Source organism: Diceros bicornis, chromosome 10 (genome assembly GCF_020826845.1).
Source record: "Diceros bicornis minor isolate mBicDic1 chromosome 10, mDicBic1.mat.cur, whole genome shotgun sequence".
Lineage (NCBI taxonomy): Eukaryota > Metazoa > Chordata > Mammalia > Perissodactyla > Rhinocerotidae > Diceros > Diceros bicornis.
Genome location: NC_080749.1, coordinates 77,432,370 through 77,450,403, shown reverse-complemented (window position 1 = coordinate 77,450,403; position 18,034 = coordinate 77,432,370). Strand labels below are relative to the sequence as shown.

The 18,034-nt window shown below is 40.9% G+C and overlaps 2 protein-coding genes across 5 annotated transcripts in view; one reads left to right on the top strand and one right to left on the bottom strand.

Annotated features, from left to right (window-relative positions):
- Positions 1-258: 258 nt before the first annotated feature.
- Positions 259-10,404, bottom strand: MAIP1 (matrix AAA peptidase interacting protein 1). 3 transcript variants are annotated; one of them, XM_058549523.1, is made up of 5 exons: positions 9,426-10,327; positions 4,327-4,398; positions 3,782-3,908; positions 2,361-2,508; positions 259-654 (listed from the first exon to the last, which is right to left on the bottom strand). In XM_058549523.1, the coding sequence occupies exons 1-5, from the start codon at positions 9,861-9,863 to the stop codon at positions 576-578; spliced, it is 864 nt and encodes a 287-aa protein (XP_058405506.1). In that variant the 5' UTR covers positions 9,864-10,327; the 3' UTR covers positions 259-575. The 3 variants fall into 3 exon arrangements, with proteins under 3 accessions (XP_058405506.1, XP_058405508.1, XP_058405507.1); XM_058549525.1 differs by lacking the exons at positions 259-654; positions 2,361-2,508 and adding an exon at positions 667-2,323 and having other exon boundaries at positions 9,426-10,404; XM_058549524.1 differs by lacking the exon at positions 259-654 and having other exon boundaries at positions 2,366-2,462; positions 9,426-10,403.
- The window catches only part of TYW5 (tRNA-yW synthesizing protein 5), a 23,971-nt gene continuing 15,886 nt past the window's right edge, over positions 9,950-18,034 (top strand). The window contains exons 1-2 of one of the 2 annotated variants that reach the window (XM_058549522.1): positions 9,950-10,273; positions 14,881-15,035. In XM_058549522.1, coding sequence (XP_058405505.1) covers positions 10,196-10,273; positions 14,881-15,035 — 233 coding nt within the window. In that variant the 5' untranslated portion in view covers positions 9,950-10,195. The remainder of the gene's footprint in view (positions 10,274-14,880; positions 15,036-18,034) is intronic. The other variant, XM_058549521.1, reaches the window with a different exon arrangement.

Genomic DNA, 18,034 nt, shown 5'->3' with positions numbered 1-18,034 from the left:
TTACCCCACAGGGGCCAAGGCACTGTCCTGGGTTCTTCTCTTTGCGCTTTGGTTAAGCTTCAAGTTCACTGATCTTTAGTTCTGCAGTGACCAATCTCCATGGTTCCCTCCACACCTCCTCATCCAGCTAGTGACCAAAGAGGTAATCAAATAGCAGCAGCGATATTTAAAAATAAATCTTAAACATACTTGAATTATTTGTATATGTATTAACCACAAATAAAATATTTAAGGACTATTAATTTAGAAATGTGTAAATACTTTTTTCAATACCTTCTTTATTGTGTCTATAAAATTATAGTTTGTGTGTATACACATATAACATTAGAATTGCTACTGAACATAGCACCAACAATGTGTTGTAGTTTACTTTGACCTCTTTTATAGAAGGTGACAACAATCTGTGGAAAATGCTTTATTATATCATGCTAATACACTACAAGGAGTATTTCAAAATAATACAAAAGTAATCCACAGACTTCACTAAGTGAAGATCACATGATCCAAAAATTTTTCTTCCTTAGTTTCTCACAGCAATTGCTAACAGTCCAATAAGCTGATTTTTCCGAGAAAGATTATTCTAATAACTTTGAGTGTTCAATCCGTGCAATGGTCCAATCAGGCTTCACTCCTTGTGTAAACTCCCTCTGAAATCTGGGAATAAAATCACAAATAATGTGAATCTTACATCTGTCCAAATACTTCTTGGATAACTACACAATTTGCAAATGTACATTAGAGACAGTTTTTAGCAACAAGCTAATTGTTAATGGTAAATAAAAATCAAAACCAAAAAAGAGTTTAATCTACCAATTCAATCACAAAATATATACCCATAGAATCAGAAGTACATTCTCAGCTAAAATGAGTATTTTTAATGGACTGATCTACATTCCAACACTTGCCAGGCCTTGATAGAAACTTAGATATTATTCTGTTGTTCAATACTAGCTATACCAGGCCTAATACGAGGAGAAATAAACTGGACTACGGTGCTGCAAACAGCACTTCAGTGGAATTTGGTTTATATACATTAGATAAATCTTGAAAATAACATTGTTTATGAGCTGCCCATGGTCTTAGTAGGGAATATCAGAAGAACCGAAGGTTAGTATTGATTATATTGCTCTTTAATTATAAGTGATGTTTTAAAAAAGAGACAATTTAGTAGATTTAAATAAGTATTTAAATACACTATTTTGGATAATTACAAATAAAGCAAAATTCAAAAAAGAAAAAAGCACATTTCTTTCAAAAAAAGTGAAAAAAATGAGGATATAATTCCCTTTTAGCTTAGTGAAACAATACATTTGCTTTCTTAGGCCATTTCTGGGATTTGTTATTTTAAAGCAAATTTGTTTAACTTTGGTGACATCATAATATTCTCTTTTAAATAAATATTAAATTATGTCTCCACTGACTTGCTTGACTTGTTCACTGTTCTAAATTTTATTAGCAAAAAAATCCATCATAGTGTCGTTTTAAAATAATTCATTAACCTCCCATGAGACAGTACCTCCTTAAGGGCAGGAACCCTTCAATTTTGTATCAGAACCTGCAGCAGGGTATTTGGTAAATAGAAGATGGTCAATAAATGTCTAAAGAATGGATGGTCCATGGGCCAATTATGGCAGATTTTATTTTCCAAAGACAGCCATAACCGTATCTCTCATCCCACGTGCTCTTCTGCAATGTGACCGTGCTGTTGCCCCATGAAGAGGTGGAGTCTCTCCATGCCCTTTCAACTCTGCAGGTCCTGTGCCTGCTTTGACCAGTAAACTACAGCAGAAATGATGTTGTTCCAATCCTGGGCATAGCCCTTTACTGGTCTAGCATCTTCCATCTTCTGCCTCTTGGAAGCCAACCACCACTGAAACCTGTGACTAGCCTGAGACTACCACAAACTCAGGCCACGAAGAGAGGCCTTGGAGAATGAGACGTTGTGTGGAGAAGCCAAGGAGCACCAAAGAGCCATTGTGGAAACGAATCCTCCAGCCTCTGCAGCCCCAGGTGATTCCAGGTGAAGCAGAGAAAACTCCAGAGCTGAGCCTCTCCAAACTTCCTGAGCAGTAAGACAGCAGGCAAAATAAATGGCTGACTGAAGGTACTGAGTTTTGGAGTGGGTCGTAATGCAGCAATAGACAGCTGAAACACTGTTTAATTGAATTCAGCAATATTACCTCTTTCTAATTTCTGAACACTCCTGTTTCATGGTCAGTATGTCTTTATGACTTTTTCTCTTCATAAATAACTTGTCAAATTTCAATCCTTTTCTTCCTAAAGCTCCCTTTAGTTTTCATACCTTCACACTACCTTCCATTTTCTGGAGAAAGGAAACAATGAAATGTGGTTAGACTTACTCATAGCTTGCACTAAGAAGTTGTTTAGTTTCCACGTTCTGATCCCCCAACTTAACCTGGAACACACTGGCTCCACTTATAGTTTCACTGGGGATGCTGGCACTGGTTAGATACCAAAAGCACATCAGGATGTTAACAAACTTCCTTCCTTAGAGAAAAAACATACACACACACACAAATATACAAATCACAATAATCTATCATCCATATATCCAAAACGAAATCAGAAATTGGCAGTAGTTACACAGTGTAACAGATCAAACTTTGTGCTTACTCTAGTCTAACTTAAGATACCTGTGTTGATACCTTTTTATTTTTAGAAAATTCTCTCAGAGTTTATGACATATTTGCCCTCTTCTCTGCATCGCAGTAATAACAGTCACTATTTACTGAGCATGTACTATTTACTAAGTGTACTACATGGATTATTTTCAATTTGTGGTATTTTCTAAAATTATAATAACAGATATCTGTTGTCAAACCAAAAATGAGAGGGAAAAACACATCTCTTGCTGCTAAGTAATTAACTCCACCCCAACTGTCAGTAAGAAGACAGCCTGCTATCTCACCCTGATTCACTTTGCTATGACTAGTGATTATGACAACGTCCTGTGTAAAAATCAGGTGGTGGCCATGTTCCTAAGATGCAATTTGAAATAATTAGGGGAAAAGAAAATATTGATCACTAAAATACCTCTAAAAATGTTTCAAATTAACATTTGTATGAAAAATTTTTAATTACTAAGAGTCCTATATCAGAACTGCCTTCGGGAGTGTGTAAGCAAAGGCTAAATTTCCTGTGTGCCTGGCACATAATACATATGCAAATATTTGTAGAAGGAGTAAGTAAGTCAATAAACGTTCAGGAATGCTATAGAGAAAATGTACGCATTGGACAAAGAGAAGAACCAGATAACCACTAAAGTTCCTCTCAACTCTTCACTGTCTCCAAATAAATCCAATTTAGGGGTTCTGCAGTTAATCCTATTTTCAAAACAGTTTTTAGCTGATATTATTTACTTTTTCTTTTACTCTTTACTCCTTCTATTTAACATATAGCTGGACATTTAAAATGCTCAATTGTTTCCTCCAAGTTAGGAAATCTGAAACACAAATATTTCTAACTTGAGACACAGGAGCAGCTTGTCCTAGGCAGACTATGCTCATCAATCTAGGTGATGATGCTTTCTCCTATGAATTAAATAGCAGGAGGGAAAAGTTCTAGACAGAAGGGCATAAGAAACTATTACCATATCTCAACTCTTCCAGAGCTAGGTCTTTAAAGAATGAATATATTATTTTCTTTGAAGTTCTATAAATATCCACTTGTACCAACAAAACCCTGCTATGTCAGGATTATCCACTGGTTTAGCTTAGCTGGACAATTACAGATCATTTACAGCTGACTGCCCCAGCATTACCTTTCTCATCGTAGTAGATGGAGATGTCTCCTGTGGATGTGTACACAATCTCATCGATGTCAGCAGCAAGGGCATGCTTATGGTTGTCAGGTAGTGAAGTAACCTTTTCTTTCAATACATGTAGCACCTAAATTCGGAAAAAGCAAACCATAATTCACCTATTGAGTTCTCAAAAGCTTTTCAAAAAGTGGAATGAATTCTCCATGGAATGAATTTTTCTGAATCTATTTTTAAATTTACTACCATATTTACTCATCTTCAAAAGGAGTGATTTTTGAAGGCATCTAATTATTCAACTAGATAATTCCTAACAGAACATTCAATATAAAACAAGTGAAAGACATTATATTTACTTACTTATGCCTTAAGTAGCAAGTCATTCTATACTTTTATATGACCCTAAGTACCCAAAAGGAAAGACACAGGAACTCTACTTTGGCTGACAGCACACATACTATTTTTAAGCATAAATAAGGACAATGTATATCATTCTATTGCAAGAGAATAATACATTTATTTTTAAGGAAAATTAAAAGATACTTTACCTCTTTGGCCACAAGTTCTTCCAACAGATCAAATTTACACTGTGACAGCAACTTGGACACATGAGCAAAAGCCTTAAAAAAAAATAGTGGGGGGAGGATGTTGATTACTATTTCAAAATACCATACAACACATAATGCTCATACTTAAATGGCTAAGTGTAACAAAGACTATTGATGACAAAGGCAATAAACAATGCCAAACATTAATATATCAATGTGAAGCATGACTGCTTCCAAGTTGGTTGGCTTTTCTTTTCTCAGATGGCCTTCCCACCTGCATAGTAGTAAAGGAGCAGGTTGATCATCACGTATCGGCTCTCAGGACCTGGGAAAAGCTAGCTTGTGGTGTACACGCTAGATTCTCAATAAAAATCCTCCTATATATTTCCTTTTAAAATAATGAAGTGATCAACCATCCTCACTGTTATATCACATCCCTCTTAATCAAGCACAGAGAGCAGGTGGGAAGCAGCACAGTCTGGATTGTACTGGGAGTCTGAAGATCTGGGTTGCAGTCTGACCCATATTAAGATAGGTAAGGAAGGTTTGGGAAAGTGGGAGAAAAGACAGTTTACAGTCTAATACAGTGGATCCCAACTTGAAGTATGAGGTCCCATTTTAAAGTGAGGGGGAACTAGCTGCAATCCTCCACATTCCCAGCAGTGAGAAATGAAACTGCATCGACTCTATCTGTCTTCAAGCAGCTTTCAGTCTACTTGAGGAGGGAGGCAAGTAAACTGGTAAGTTAAGAATTATGACAGGGGTAAGAAAAGGATGATTTGGGAGCGTACAGAAGAGCCACTTAAGCCAATCTGGGAAGACCAGAGAGGGCTTCCTAAAGCAAGTAACTTCTAAGATGAAATCCGGAGAACTGGCAGGAGAAAGAAGATGCACAGGCATGTCAGACAATACTACCTAATTGTTATGGGCTGGATTTTCTTCCCCCTAAATTCATATGTTGAAGCCCTAACTCCCAGGACTTCAGAAGGTGACTATATTTGGAGACAGGGCCTTTAAAGAGGTGATTAAGTTAAAATGAGGCTGTGAGGGTAGGTCCTACTCCAATCTCATTAGGCATCTTTATAAGAGGAAATTTGGACACACAAACAGACTGAGGGCACATGTGCACAGATGGAAAAAAACGATGTGAGGACACAGCTAGAAGGCAGCTACCCGCAAGCTAAGGAGAGAGGCCTCAGCAGAAACCAAACCTGCCAACACCTTGATCTTGGACTTCTAGCCTCCAGAACTGTGAGAAAATAAAGTTTTGTGGTTTAAGCCACCCAGACTGTGGTATTTTAAGGCAGCCCTGGCAAACTAGGACAATAAGGGAGTTGAATTTTGAGAAAATGCATACATCCAATGGATTCAACAACTCCTTGCAAACATTTAAGAGGCCTTCAGGGTTCAGGGACACTATATGTTTTAGTAAGACTTCATGTGCGAAAGACGGGTGATATTTGGGCAAAAGAAACAAGGACCATAACCTTCATGTTGAAACCCAACCATGAGACTCTAGTTTGTGTGGTCAAGGAGGATCACGCATGAGCAAATGATTTTATAAGGTAATAACGAACAATTAGGAGGCTGCTCTGATAAGGCTTTGATGACACAGGCGTGACTACCTAAAGAGGCTTCTAAGAAATAGCCCTCTTTTTCATTGCATAGGCGAAAATGTGCAAGCAAGAGATAGGAAAAGCAGTATACGACTGATGTGGTTTCATGGCAGTAACAGGGAAGATATCGTATGCACATATCAATGGTGTTATACTGTGATGTAATAAGAAATATTTAGTCTTCATTCTGGTTCCTAGCACAGAGCTCCTAAAACTCCTAAAATTTCCTGAGTGAAATGGGTGAGAGGAGCATCTTTTGTTATTCAAAATAAGCCCCTTTTAACCATACCTGAGTTTAGGCTAATGAGAAGACTCTTGGAAGATGGGGGATGGTTGTCAGAGGAACCAATTCTGTGATTTTTCAGCCCTACCTCCAGACTTCCAGGGAGGGGAGAGGGGCTGGGGATCTGGCTAGTCACCAACGGCCAATGATTTAATGAACCATGCCTACATAATGGAACTTCCATAACCCTAAACAAAGGGGTCAGGAGAGCTTCTAGGTTGGTGAACACATGGAGGTGTGGCAGAGTGGTGTGCCTGGAGAGGGCACGGAAGCTCCACACTTGTTCCTGCATATCTTGCCCTATGCATCTCTTCCATCTGGCTGTCCTGAGTTGTATCCTTTATAATAAACCAAAATAGCAGATAAAGTGCTTTGCTGAGTTCTATGAGCCATTCTAGCAAATTATCAAACCCAAAGAAGGGGGATGTGGGACCCCCAATTTATAGCTGGTTGGTCAAAAGTATGGGAGGCCTGGACTTGAGATTGGTGTCCGAAGTGGGGGCGGTCTTGTGAGACTGAGCCCTTAACCTGTGCGGGCTGCACTGACAGAGTCAGAACTGTTGTAAGCTGCCCTGATAATGTCTTGATGGCATTAGGAGTGTCTAATGTAAACAGTCTTCTAGGAAATAGCCCTCTTTCTCATAGAAAAGGCTAAAATGTGCAAGCAAGATATAGGAAAGCAGGGCCGGCCCCATGGCATAGCGGTTAAGTGCGTGCGCTCTGCTGCTGGTGGCCCAGGTTCGGATCCCGGGCGCGCACAGATGCACCGCTTGTTACGCCATGCTGTGGCGACGTCCCATATAAAGTGGAGGAAGATGGGCACAGATGTTAGCTCGGGGCCAGTCTTCCTCAGCAAAAAGACGAGGATTTGCATGGCTGTTAGCCTAGGGCTGATCTTCCTCACAAAAAAAGAAAAAAAAAAGATAGGAAAACAAACAGTATATGACTAATATGGTTTGATGGCAGCAATAGGGAAGATATCATGTCATATGTATGTATCAGTGGAAAGCAGAGTCTGTGGAGCTTTTCCCCTGGCTCACGCGATGAATAAAAACTTGCCTAGATTGTCCTCAATGACCTCAATTTCTAGTGACTCTGGAGGACCAAGACTGCTTGTAGAGTGGGTTACAGGACAGTGCCCCTCAGCATTTACTAGCTATGCATCCTTGAGCCAATCTTTTCACCTTTCTAGAACTTGGTTTTATCATCTAAAAAGGAGGATTAGACTGGAATGATGAGGCCTAAGGTGCCTTTTCGTTTTCGTGCTCTATGATTAAAAAAAGAAATCTTAATGAACATGATCTAATCGATAACTTTATTCTCACAATCCAAGATATCTTATTGCTGGGAGCTTAGCCTAAAGAGAAAGGGCAAGTGGGCCCATGAGAGCAGACAAACTAGCTAATGTTTCTGCACCAGATTATTCCCAAGCCCTGGAATTATACTCATGCAAGGGAAGGTACAGTTGCATCATCAGATCTACTAGAGAGGTTTTTTGGCCGTCCTTATAAATCTTAGGTGTTAAAAAACTCATTTGCTAGATCTGAATGGTATGTTAAGTAACCACTGGTTTAAGGGAATCACTAAATATTTGCCATGGATGACTCAACATTCCTTTTGGAAATCAGAATGATTAAACGCACAAAAATGGACTTAGGTGAGGAGAAACTGTATACACACAGGCTGATGAAGGGGTGGAGATATTACTTAACAGCAAGGAGAGGGGCTAAAAATAGCTAACAGCTGGAGGACCTCTAGGACCAGAGAGTGACTAAAGTGTCCCACTCTCCTCCATGTGTTCAGAGGAAATAGGGACTAAGGCCTGATTCTTGCCCAGGTGGGGAGATGATTTCCATTCCTTATTGACACACACATGAGCTGTACAGTCACATACGTGTTATGAGGTGGACAAGCCCATATGGCATCAGCGGACACTGTGGAGAATAGTAGGATCATGCCAATTTACCCACGTAGGGACAAAAAATTTTGAGAACTGACATGAGCAAAGGTTTACCCCTTATGATGCTATTAATCAAGCTTGCCCTTTGCTTTTGAACTTTTTTATAAACACATAAAGCAGTTAAGAATTGACTCAGGGAGGCATGAAGCAGGAGTTAATATTGACAATTACTAAAACTGAAAACATTTAATTTATAACTGAAAGGTCACAGAAGTAAACAGGCTATGTTTATAGAAATAATCAGAAATAAATTAGAAGTAAAAACATCAGCACAGCATACAATCAATACCGCAAAATGATTACACTGATGTCATAATTTTAAGGCATCTGGCGGTATGAACTGGGAAATAAACTAGATCCCTACTGTTTATCAATAGTTCTGAAATGATTGGAAATAAACTCTCTAGAAGATTCAAAACAAAGTTATAGATGGACTTTCATCCTAGAAAAATGCATGTACACACAAAATCTGCAAATAATCTGAGGACCCAAAGCGACTGTTATGTGGGAAGAGTAAGGCCGGGTATTATCAGCCACTTGGAAAGAGGGACATAACTGTCCGGGTCAGGGCTATGGATCACCAAAGGCTGTTTCTCAGTGTCCAGAGTGCTGTGCACTTCTCAGCGACCAGGTGGTCTCAGTAAATTCTTGAAAAGGGGAAAACTGCTCATTTCTAGGTTATTCTTTAAAGGAGTATGATGGGGAGCGCTGGCGAGGGGAAGGGCAGCAGAGCTCTGTCAAATAGCTGACAGGAAGTTTTCTTTCTACTCAAAACGACATTAAAGCACTTTGGAAATGTTATCTCATTTACTCTTCCACACCATCTTATCCACTCACTCATTCATTCAACCAACATTTATGGAGTGCCTACTACGTGCCAGGCATTGTCTTCTTCATTTTGCAGACAATCACGTCCAGAAAAGATAAAACCACGTAACTTTTAAGTGGCAGAAATGAGCTTTGAATCCATTTCTTTCTGAGTCAAAACCTGTAGGGAGCAGAGAAGGCAACTGGGGACTTCACCCTGGTGTCTCAATCGAACCCCTCCTCCTCGACGACCGTGCAAACAGACCCAGAAGCTTAATTTAAGCCAAAACGCGGCCGGCGGGCTCCGCGCCTGGGTCACTCCACACGTTCTGGTAATCTGGGATCCAGCGGGGGCGCCTCCCCGCTGAGCACCTGTGCGTGTAAGAGCTGAAGGCGGGAGAGGCGACAGGTCAACCCGGGGAAATACACACACCTGCTTCGCTCCCTCAGAGAATTCTGCGATGCTGAACTCGCGGTCGAAATAGGCCCAGATAAGGAAGGCGAAAATTCGAGTCCGCACCCAGTTGATGGGGTTGGAGAAGCCCAGGATGATCATCTTGGTCTTCTGGCGCGGCTGCGGCTGCTCCTCGGTGCTGTAGCTGCGCCCGGGGAGCGCGGAGAGCGCGGGGAGCCCCCGAGCGCCGAGCCGGGGAGGCCGGGGACCGCGAGCAGGCAGCGCCCAGGCCGCCGAGGCCCGAGGGACGCGAGGGAACGGGGCCGCGCCCGAGCCGAGGAGGCGGCGGCAGCAGCAGCAAAGTCCAGCCAACGGCGGCCTCTCCTCGGCTGCATCGGGAGGCCGGGGTCGGGCGGCCCCGCCGGGCAGCGGCCGAGAGAGCAGCAAGCGGGGTAGCAGCCGAACGGCCAGCGCCATCTTTATGACCTTTTACCCCTGTGCTTGCTTGTGCATCCCGAAAGATAGTCGGTGGGAAACCACCTCAGGGGGGTTCGCAGAAAGAGACTGGAGAGTAAAGCCGGCCCGTTGCTGCCGCCTCTGATGAGTCCACCCCATCCCCGCCCTCCGGCACACAGCCCGCGCAGAGGCCTTGGGACCCCCGGCCCAGCGCTCGGAAGCCGCCGCTGTCGCGAGTCCGCCGACCTCGCGGACCTTTTCTCCGCGGGCCATGTTTCCGGGCGGATCGCGCGCTGAGGAACACGTTGGGGCCGAGGTTCGCGGGACTTGAAAGAGGACGGGCGGGAGCCACCATGGCCGGGCAGCGCCTCCCGGTCCCCCGGCTCGACGGCGTTTCGCAGGAGCAGTTCGTGCAGCACCTCTACCCGCAGGTGAGGCCCTCGCGCGGGGTCGGGCCGCGGGGAGCCAGGGGATGCCGTCCCTGCCGCTCGGGCGGCCCCGAACTGCCTTCTTGCGGCCCAGGGCGTGGTGAGGAGGCTGCGGGCGGAGACGGCGGGTGGGCTCCAAGGCCGAGGGAGAGGGCGCGTGGGGGATCGCGACTGGCCCGCCCAGTCTTCCGGAGGGCACAGCTCCGCGTTTCCGGGCAGCAGGGTGAGCGCGGAGAGCTGAGCGCGGGAAGCATCTCGCGTAGTGAGCGCTGCTCGCTGGCGGTGACCTCCTGTGCCGGAGCCGCGGGTGCGGTTACCGTGGCAGCGGAGGAAGCTCTCCACCACCTCGCCCCGCCTGCCCGTCTCCCCTGCGGTCTCCTCAGGTTTAGAGGAGGGTTCCCGGCTCCCTGGTGGCCGGTCCGCTCGAGTTACTGGTGTGGAGGAGCAGGTTTCTCGTTGCGCTGAGCCGACAGGGGCAGCAGTGGGAATCCCCCAGGAAAGCTCCACTGGTCTTGGATTGTAAAAGAAAACTCAGAGAAAAATATTAAGGGGGAAAAAAGTATTTTTGCTTGCAGTGCTTTGCAAGGGAGTCCAGGCTTCAGGAAAACAGAATAAAGAGCCCAGCAGATATTGGAAAAGAAAAAATCACCAAGGTTACCGTTAGTCTGCTTATGGTAGAACCCCCCCCGAGCAATTTTACTTGATATTTATATCTGTAAGAGTGGCCATAGAGCTACAGTTCTCAGTATTACAAAAGTCAAGGATGAAGTTTTTTCTTTTAGGCGTTAGCAACCTACGGAGGATTCGAGCCTTCGTTTATTTGGGGGACTAGTGCCGGATGGGCTGTTGTTGCCCTCCCCACCCCTCCTCAGGACGTGTTAGTGTAAGATGCCTGCAGGGCGGTATTGTGAAGATGCATGCGAAAGTGCTTTGTAAGATGCAGGTAATTTGTAGTTTAATCTCCCCAGGCAAAACATAATATGTCACAAAGAAATCATCACTAAATTTCCTAAAGTGGAAAATTACAAACAACGCTGGTCACAATGTAATAAAACTAGGAATTAGTAACAAAATTGCAAAACAAGACTTTTCTACTTGGAAACACTCAACGACAGCTATGAGGGGGCATAGTCCTATCAGATTTTTAAACGTATGTTAATAATTAACACTGTGGTACAGGTGCATGAATAGACAGACCAGAGAAATAGAATAGAAAGTCTGGAGATTATATATAAATTTCCATTCAGAGGGAAATTTAGTATGTGCTGAACATGACATTTTAAAAATCACTGGGGCAAAGATGAACTTTTAAGTAAATGGTGCTGGGACAATTCTATGGTCATTTAGAAAATGATAAAATGAGATTTATATCTGACACCATACACAAGAGTAATCTCCAAATGGATCAGAGATCTAAATGTAAAAAAATGAAGCTACACAAGTACTGGAAGAAAACATGGGTAAATTCCTCTATAATATAGGTGTGTGAAAGGGCTTTCTATGACTCAAAATTCAGATGTAATAAAAGATTAAAATTTGAGTACATAAAATACAAACTGGGAGAAAATTATTTGCAACATATATTTCAATAAAGGGCAGTAAAAGGCCATGTTTGTAAAGAACTTTTAAAAATTAAGCAGGGGAGGCCAAAAATCTGATAAAAAGTGAGCAGTTGACAAAAAGGATAGAAATGGCTTCTAAACATGAAAAGATGTTCAGCTTTACTCATAAGAGAAATTAAAGCTGCATGGAGAGACCATTTCTTATCTGTTATATTGGCAGAAATCAAAAGGCTTTAATAATACACTCTTGGTGAGGCTGTGAGGAAACTGACTCTCTCACAGTTTATGCCAAGTGGTACAGCCACATACACTGTGTATGTGTTTACTTTATGATGGAGCAATCCCTCTTTTAGGAATTTACGCTGGGGACACACCTCCAACAATATGAAAATGTCTAAATAGTGTTTATTGTACTTGCAAATTATTGCAAATAGTCTAAAAACCAATGCATAGGAGAGTGATTGATTTATTTTAAATAATCCGTTTACACTCTGATGTGCTAAGCTGTAAAAAAAGAATGAGGGTGATAATCTGAAAGGATAGTGGTGATTTCCAGGGTATATTTTTAAATTAAAAAAAAGCAAATTACAAAGGAAAATACATAATATACCACTTTTTGTGTAAAAAAGAAGGGGAAATAAGGAAGCATATATGTTTTTGATCACCCTGCAAAAAAGAAATACAGGAATGATAAGCCAGACATTGAGACTAGTTATCTCTAGGGGGTGAGTGAGTATGAGGTAGAAGAATATGGATGGGATGACCTTTTTGTATAGTTTTGACTTTAGTGATCACATTAATGTTTTACATTCTAAAGTAATAGTAATAATAAAATTAATAGGACAAGTAATGATTTTAAAAAAACAAAACTCTTGGGTCCAGCCCCATGGCGTAGCAGTTAAGTGTGTGCACTCTGCTGCTGGCGGCCCGGGTTCGGACACCGGGCGCGCACTGACGCACTGCTTGTCAAGCCATGCTGTGGCGGCGTCCCACATAAAGTGGAGGAAGATGGGCACGGGTGTTAGCTCAGGGCCAGTCTTCCTCAGCAAAAAGAGGAGGATTGCATGGATGTTAGCTCAGGGCTGATCTTCCTCACAAAAAAAAAAACAACAAAATTCTAATATAGAGTATAAAAAACAAGTGAATGTAAGTACCCATGTGACTTTTGAACGTAGTACTTCAATTATATGTTTTCAGTTTAAAGACAAAAAACTGTAAACAAATACTGAATTCTAGTTAGTAGCCTTGTTTTTTTACAGTGGTTTGACTTAGCAATTGTGAAAGTACTTATTGTGAATTCTGGGATTGTGCAGTTGGTTAAGCATTGAGGATGATAGGAACCAGATTTCTCACTGTTAGGGAAGGGAGTTACAAATATATAAACAATAAAGATTAGAATGAATCTTGTGGTATAAGATTGGCATTGGAGGTGTCAACATTGGGGCTATCATGGTTCATACATAGATCCATTAAGTGTGTGTGTGTGTGTATAGTATATATGTATATATGGAGAGAGAGAGAAGAATAGATACAGGTATATGCATATACGGTATGTGTGTGTGTATGTATATATTTGGGGAGAGGGGGAGTGAGTATACACACCCCTTCACATATTTCCTAGCTTCTGGCCTAGAAGTAATGACACCCCAATAACAATGAACACACAGCCCCCAGATCATCATTTCTAAATAGCATTCCTCACTAAGAGAAACCAGAGCTGCTTGAAGAAATGACTGTAGGGCTGGGGCAGGGAAAGTATAAAAGGATGCTGGATTGTGTTATTTGGCCATAAAGTAAGGAAGTGCTCAGGTAAAAAGTTACAAAAACCAGCTTGAAGGGGCTCCTGTTGGCAAAATCTGGTATAATTTGAGCATCAAAATTATATTAATAGATTATAACCCAGTGAATAAAATAAATGGGGAAGTTAGAGCTCATTTTGACGTTAGAATGCCAACTAGTGAAAGTAGATGAAGATAAAGTTTTTAAAAAATCATGATTTTTCCACTCACCATAGCAATACTTAATTCAGACAGGAATTAGCAATTGATCAAAATTAATATCACAAATAATAGGGCAAAAGATCCTGTGCCACCTGATGTGTGAGAAGGACCCGACAGTGCTTCTGTGGTACATTCCTTCTCAAAATGCATAACCTGAATCTGATCATGAAGAAATAAGGGCGTTCTACGAAACAATGGGCCTGTCCTCTTCAAAAATGTCAAGGTCATGGAAGAAAGAGGCTGAGGTCTCTTCCAGATTCGAAGAGACATGGCAACTAAATGCAATGTGGCATCTCAGAAATAGGTAAAAAAAATAACCATCCCAGACATTATTGGGACAATTAGCAAAATTTGGATAAGGACTGTGGGTTAGATAATAGTATTATAGCAGTGTTAAATATAATTTTGATAATTATCCTGTGGTTATATAAGAGAATGTCTTGGTTCTCAGGAAATTTGTTCAAGTTTTTAAATATAAAAGAGCATGATGTCAGCAACTTACCCTGAAATAGTTCAGAAAAAATTGAATTATCTTTAATAATATGTCCCTGTCTATACACAGACAGTGAGAGTGAGATGGTAAGTAAGTGGGGCAAATGTTAAATTAACAGTTGGCAAATCAGAGTAAAGGGTTGATGGGAGTTCTTTGTAATGTTCTTGTAACTGTTCCATAGTTCAAAATGATATCAAAATAAAGTTACAAACAATATTTGACTATAAAGTACAAATTTTAATCATTTATATTTTTTGTCATAACACTATGAAAATTCTTTAAATGATATTCAGATTTCTCTTGTTTCTAAGCTCTTGATGGTACTGCTGCTGTGTTTGATTTTGTTTTCCTAATGTTAAAATTTTGTTCTAAGTATATTACATGAGTCCTCTTCCTATTGTAGTTACAGCCTGAATTGTCCAAAGATTTGAGTTTGAGCATTTTGGGATCAAGAATCATTTCTTATTTGTTTTTGTCCCTTTATTGCGAAATATAACTCCTGGCATATTGTTGGTTTTCCCTAATTTTTTGTTATATTTTTTTCCCCACTTACAGAGAAAACCTCTGGTGTTGGAAGGAATTGATTTGGGGGCGTGTACAAGCAGATGGACAGTGGATTACCTGAGTCAAGCCGGGGGGAGGAAAGAAGTGAAGATTCATGTCGCTGCGGTTGCCCAGATGGACTTCATTAGTAAGAACTTTGTGTATAGGTATTTTCTTCTAAGCTTTGCTCTGGGGATACAAATAACTTTTAAAGCCTTTAAAATATTTTTGCATTATTATACAAAGACCATATGACATTTCATCTTTCAGCTAGCTTGTTATAATCATGGAATAGCTTATTAATTTTTAAAGAATGGCTTTTAAAAGACAAGAATTCTGAGTTTACATAATTATACAAAGACATTTCCAAAGACCTTTTTTTTTTTGTGAGGAAGATTAGCCCTGAGCTAACATCTGATGCCAATCCTTCTCTTTTTGCTGAGAAGGATTGGCCCTGGACTAACATCTGTGCCCATCTTCCTTCCTCTACTTTATGTGGAATGCCACCACAGCATGGCTCGACGGTCTGCGCCCAGGATCCGAACCTGAGAACCCGGGGCCACTGAAGCAGAGCGTGCGAACTTAACCACTATGTCGCCAGGCTGGCCCCCGAAGACCATTTTTTAAATAGGGTGTATACACTACCTTCTGGAGTCACAGAAGGAAAAGAGACCTAGAGTTAGATTATACCTAAAGTTGGGTGTGCTGTATTCATTCAACACTTCATTAATTAATTGATCCTACCACATTAGTAATTGTTATCTAGAGTAAAAATTTCTAAAGTTTTCCTTCATAACCTATTTTGATTTTTGATGCCCTTATTTTTGGAAGATTTTCTAATTCCAAATTGTTTTTAGGTAAGTATAAGCCCATGTTTTCTTTTTCTGCCCTCTCCAAAAATATAGGACAAGTAGTTGCTATGTTTGGTAGAATCTTTCATCAACTTGGATAACTAGAAAACCATGCTTAATTTTCCCTTTTGACAAAATAATTTTAAATACTTTTAATTTCCCTCATGGCTGTCATTTTATGCTTTGAGATCTCTTAAAAGTAAATAAGAGATAGCTAAAAGCTGCTGAATGTCTAAACTTGAAAGCTTTAAATGCTCTAATCTCATAGATTTAATATGCTATTTATTCCCATGAGTTTATTCTCATGAGTTTCATTAAAAAATGTTAAATTAAAAAACAAATAACTTTCGAATTCTGAGCACATGCAGTTCCCAGCAAATTTAATCTATTGAAAAGCCATGTAGTTCACAAAAGACTGATTTTTAAAGAAAGGTAGCTCCCACTCTTCCTTCCAGAGTTTAGAGATGAGTTAAACAGAGCGGCTAATGTCCAGGCCCTTCCTTTCTCATTAGAGTTTTCCACGCTCATTTAGAAGCTTGCCAAAGCATTTCTCAGTTTTTGATCCCTTGAATATTCACCATTATAATTTTGGTTTTTAATAGGCCATGAATTTAATTTAATTGCCATAAGTTTTTCCAAGTGTAAGAACTTTTCATTTTTATTAAATGAAGAAAGTGCTGGAATGATGGGCATTTTCCAGCAATTAATGATATTTATTTTCCAGAGAGTCTAAATGCCATAACAAGTGGGTATTGAAACTTCATCTTGAATTGCTTTGCTGTGCTGTCATGTCCTATAAACTTTTCAAAACTTGTTTTTGAAGCACATATATTATGTAATAGTTCCTATCCCAGCTTTCTCGAAGCCTTTCACTAGAGCTACTAAAGAGTTGCAAGATTTTCTTAGTGCAAGAAAGAAAATAGATTTAGTTATTTTTGGCAGTTACGAGGGAGTAGGAAAGAAGGGAGGCATCTAGGCCAAAGGGAGACTAGAAAGTAAGAAGTCCTACACACATCTGTCATTGTCACTTCAGGTGAAGGTTACATTTCTGCTTATTAAACACTGGAAGGTCAATACATTTCCAAGTCTTAGCTTTTACTTCTTTCTTCTTGGTAGCTCTCACTGTTCTTCGAGAGTCAGGATGCTGTGAACAGGGAGAGCCTTGTGTGCTGAAAGGGTATTGTTGGTATTCGTCTGGTCATAGATTTTTTAAAAAAAGTCTGAATCTTATATAAGCTTTGCTTTGCTGCCTCTCCCTACCACATCCTCTAATTCCTGTCATCATCCTGCTCTTATTGTTTATTATATGTTCATCCTGATCTTGATTTTGCAAAGCAGCCTTTGCAAATGGGAAACAGGACAGTGACGATTTTTTTCTTTTTTTGAATGTTGGTAACTACTTGCATGCTGCTAAAGGGTACATTATCATTGTCATTAACCCCACCATCTGTCCTTTACTGAGCACTTACTATGTATCAGGTACTGTGCCAAACATCCTAGATTATATTACTCATTTAAAGGTCAGAACAATCTGTGAAGTAGTTTTTTTTATAATTATACAGATGAGAAAACGGAGGTTTAAAAACTCACCCAAGATCATATAGCTCAAACTGCGGGAGCTGGACTTATAGCCAGATTTGCCTGACTGCATGGAGCCCGGGATCCTAACCCCTCTTTGATACTACCTCCCTTCCTGGTCTGTGTGCCAGTCCAGACAAATGCAGCATCAATAGCACACGCCCTTCTTTATGAAACGTGCACAGAATAGATAAGACCCTGAGGCCAAGGAACTTCCCAATTCATATACTTCACCCCACCCCCTCTCAGCCTGGCTTCTGCAGAAGCTCTGACAGGTAGCACTGCCTAAGGGAGAAGGTTGCTGTGGGCACCCGAGTTCTGCTTCTCTGGACTGAGCTACTCTGTCTGCCCTGTTCTTGTAAAGGTCTGGAAACACTTGTGGGTTCTAGGAAGAAAAGCTAAGCCTGGGCAGCTGTACCAATTACAGAGGTAGTTCTGGGCCAGAGAGGCTTCCACATTGTTCTGAAACTCTTCAAAGATACTTTGGTAGGAATGAAGGGTACACAGTGAGGTCAGAGATGGAAAACACTGAATAGGAAGATGCCAAGAAATTTGTTGATATAATTAGTCAGAAACTATAGTAGGAGATTAGTCTGAATAGATGGCAGTCTCCTTTCTTCTCTCTTATAGTGCTCACTCTATGTAATTACTAGCAGTGTCCTCAAGTTCAGATTGACATTCAGGCTCATAGGACCCACTTGTCTATAATCTGGCATCAGATTCACTTAACTTTGCAA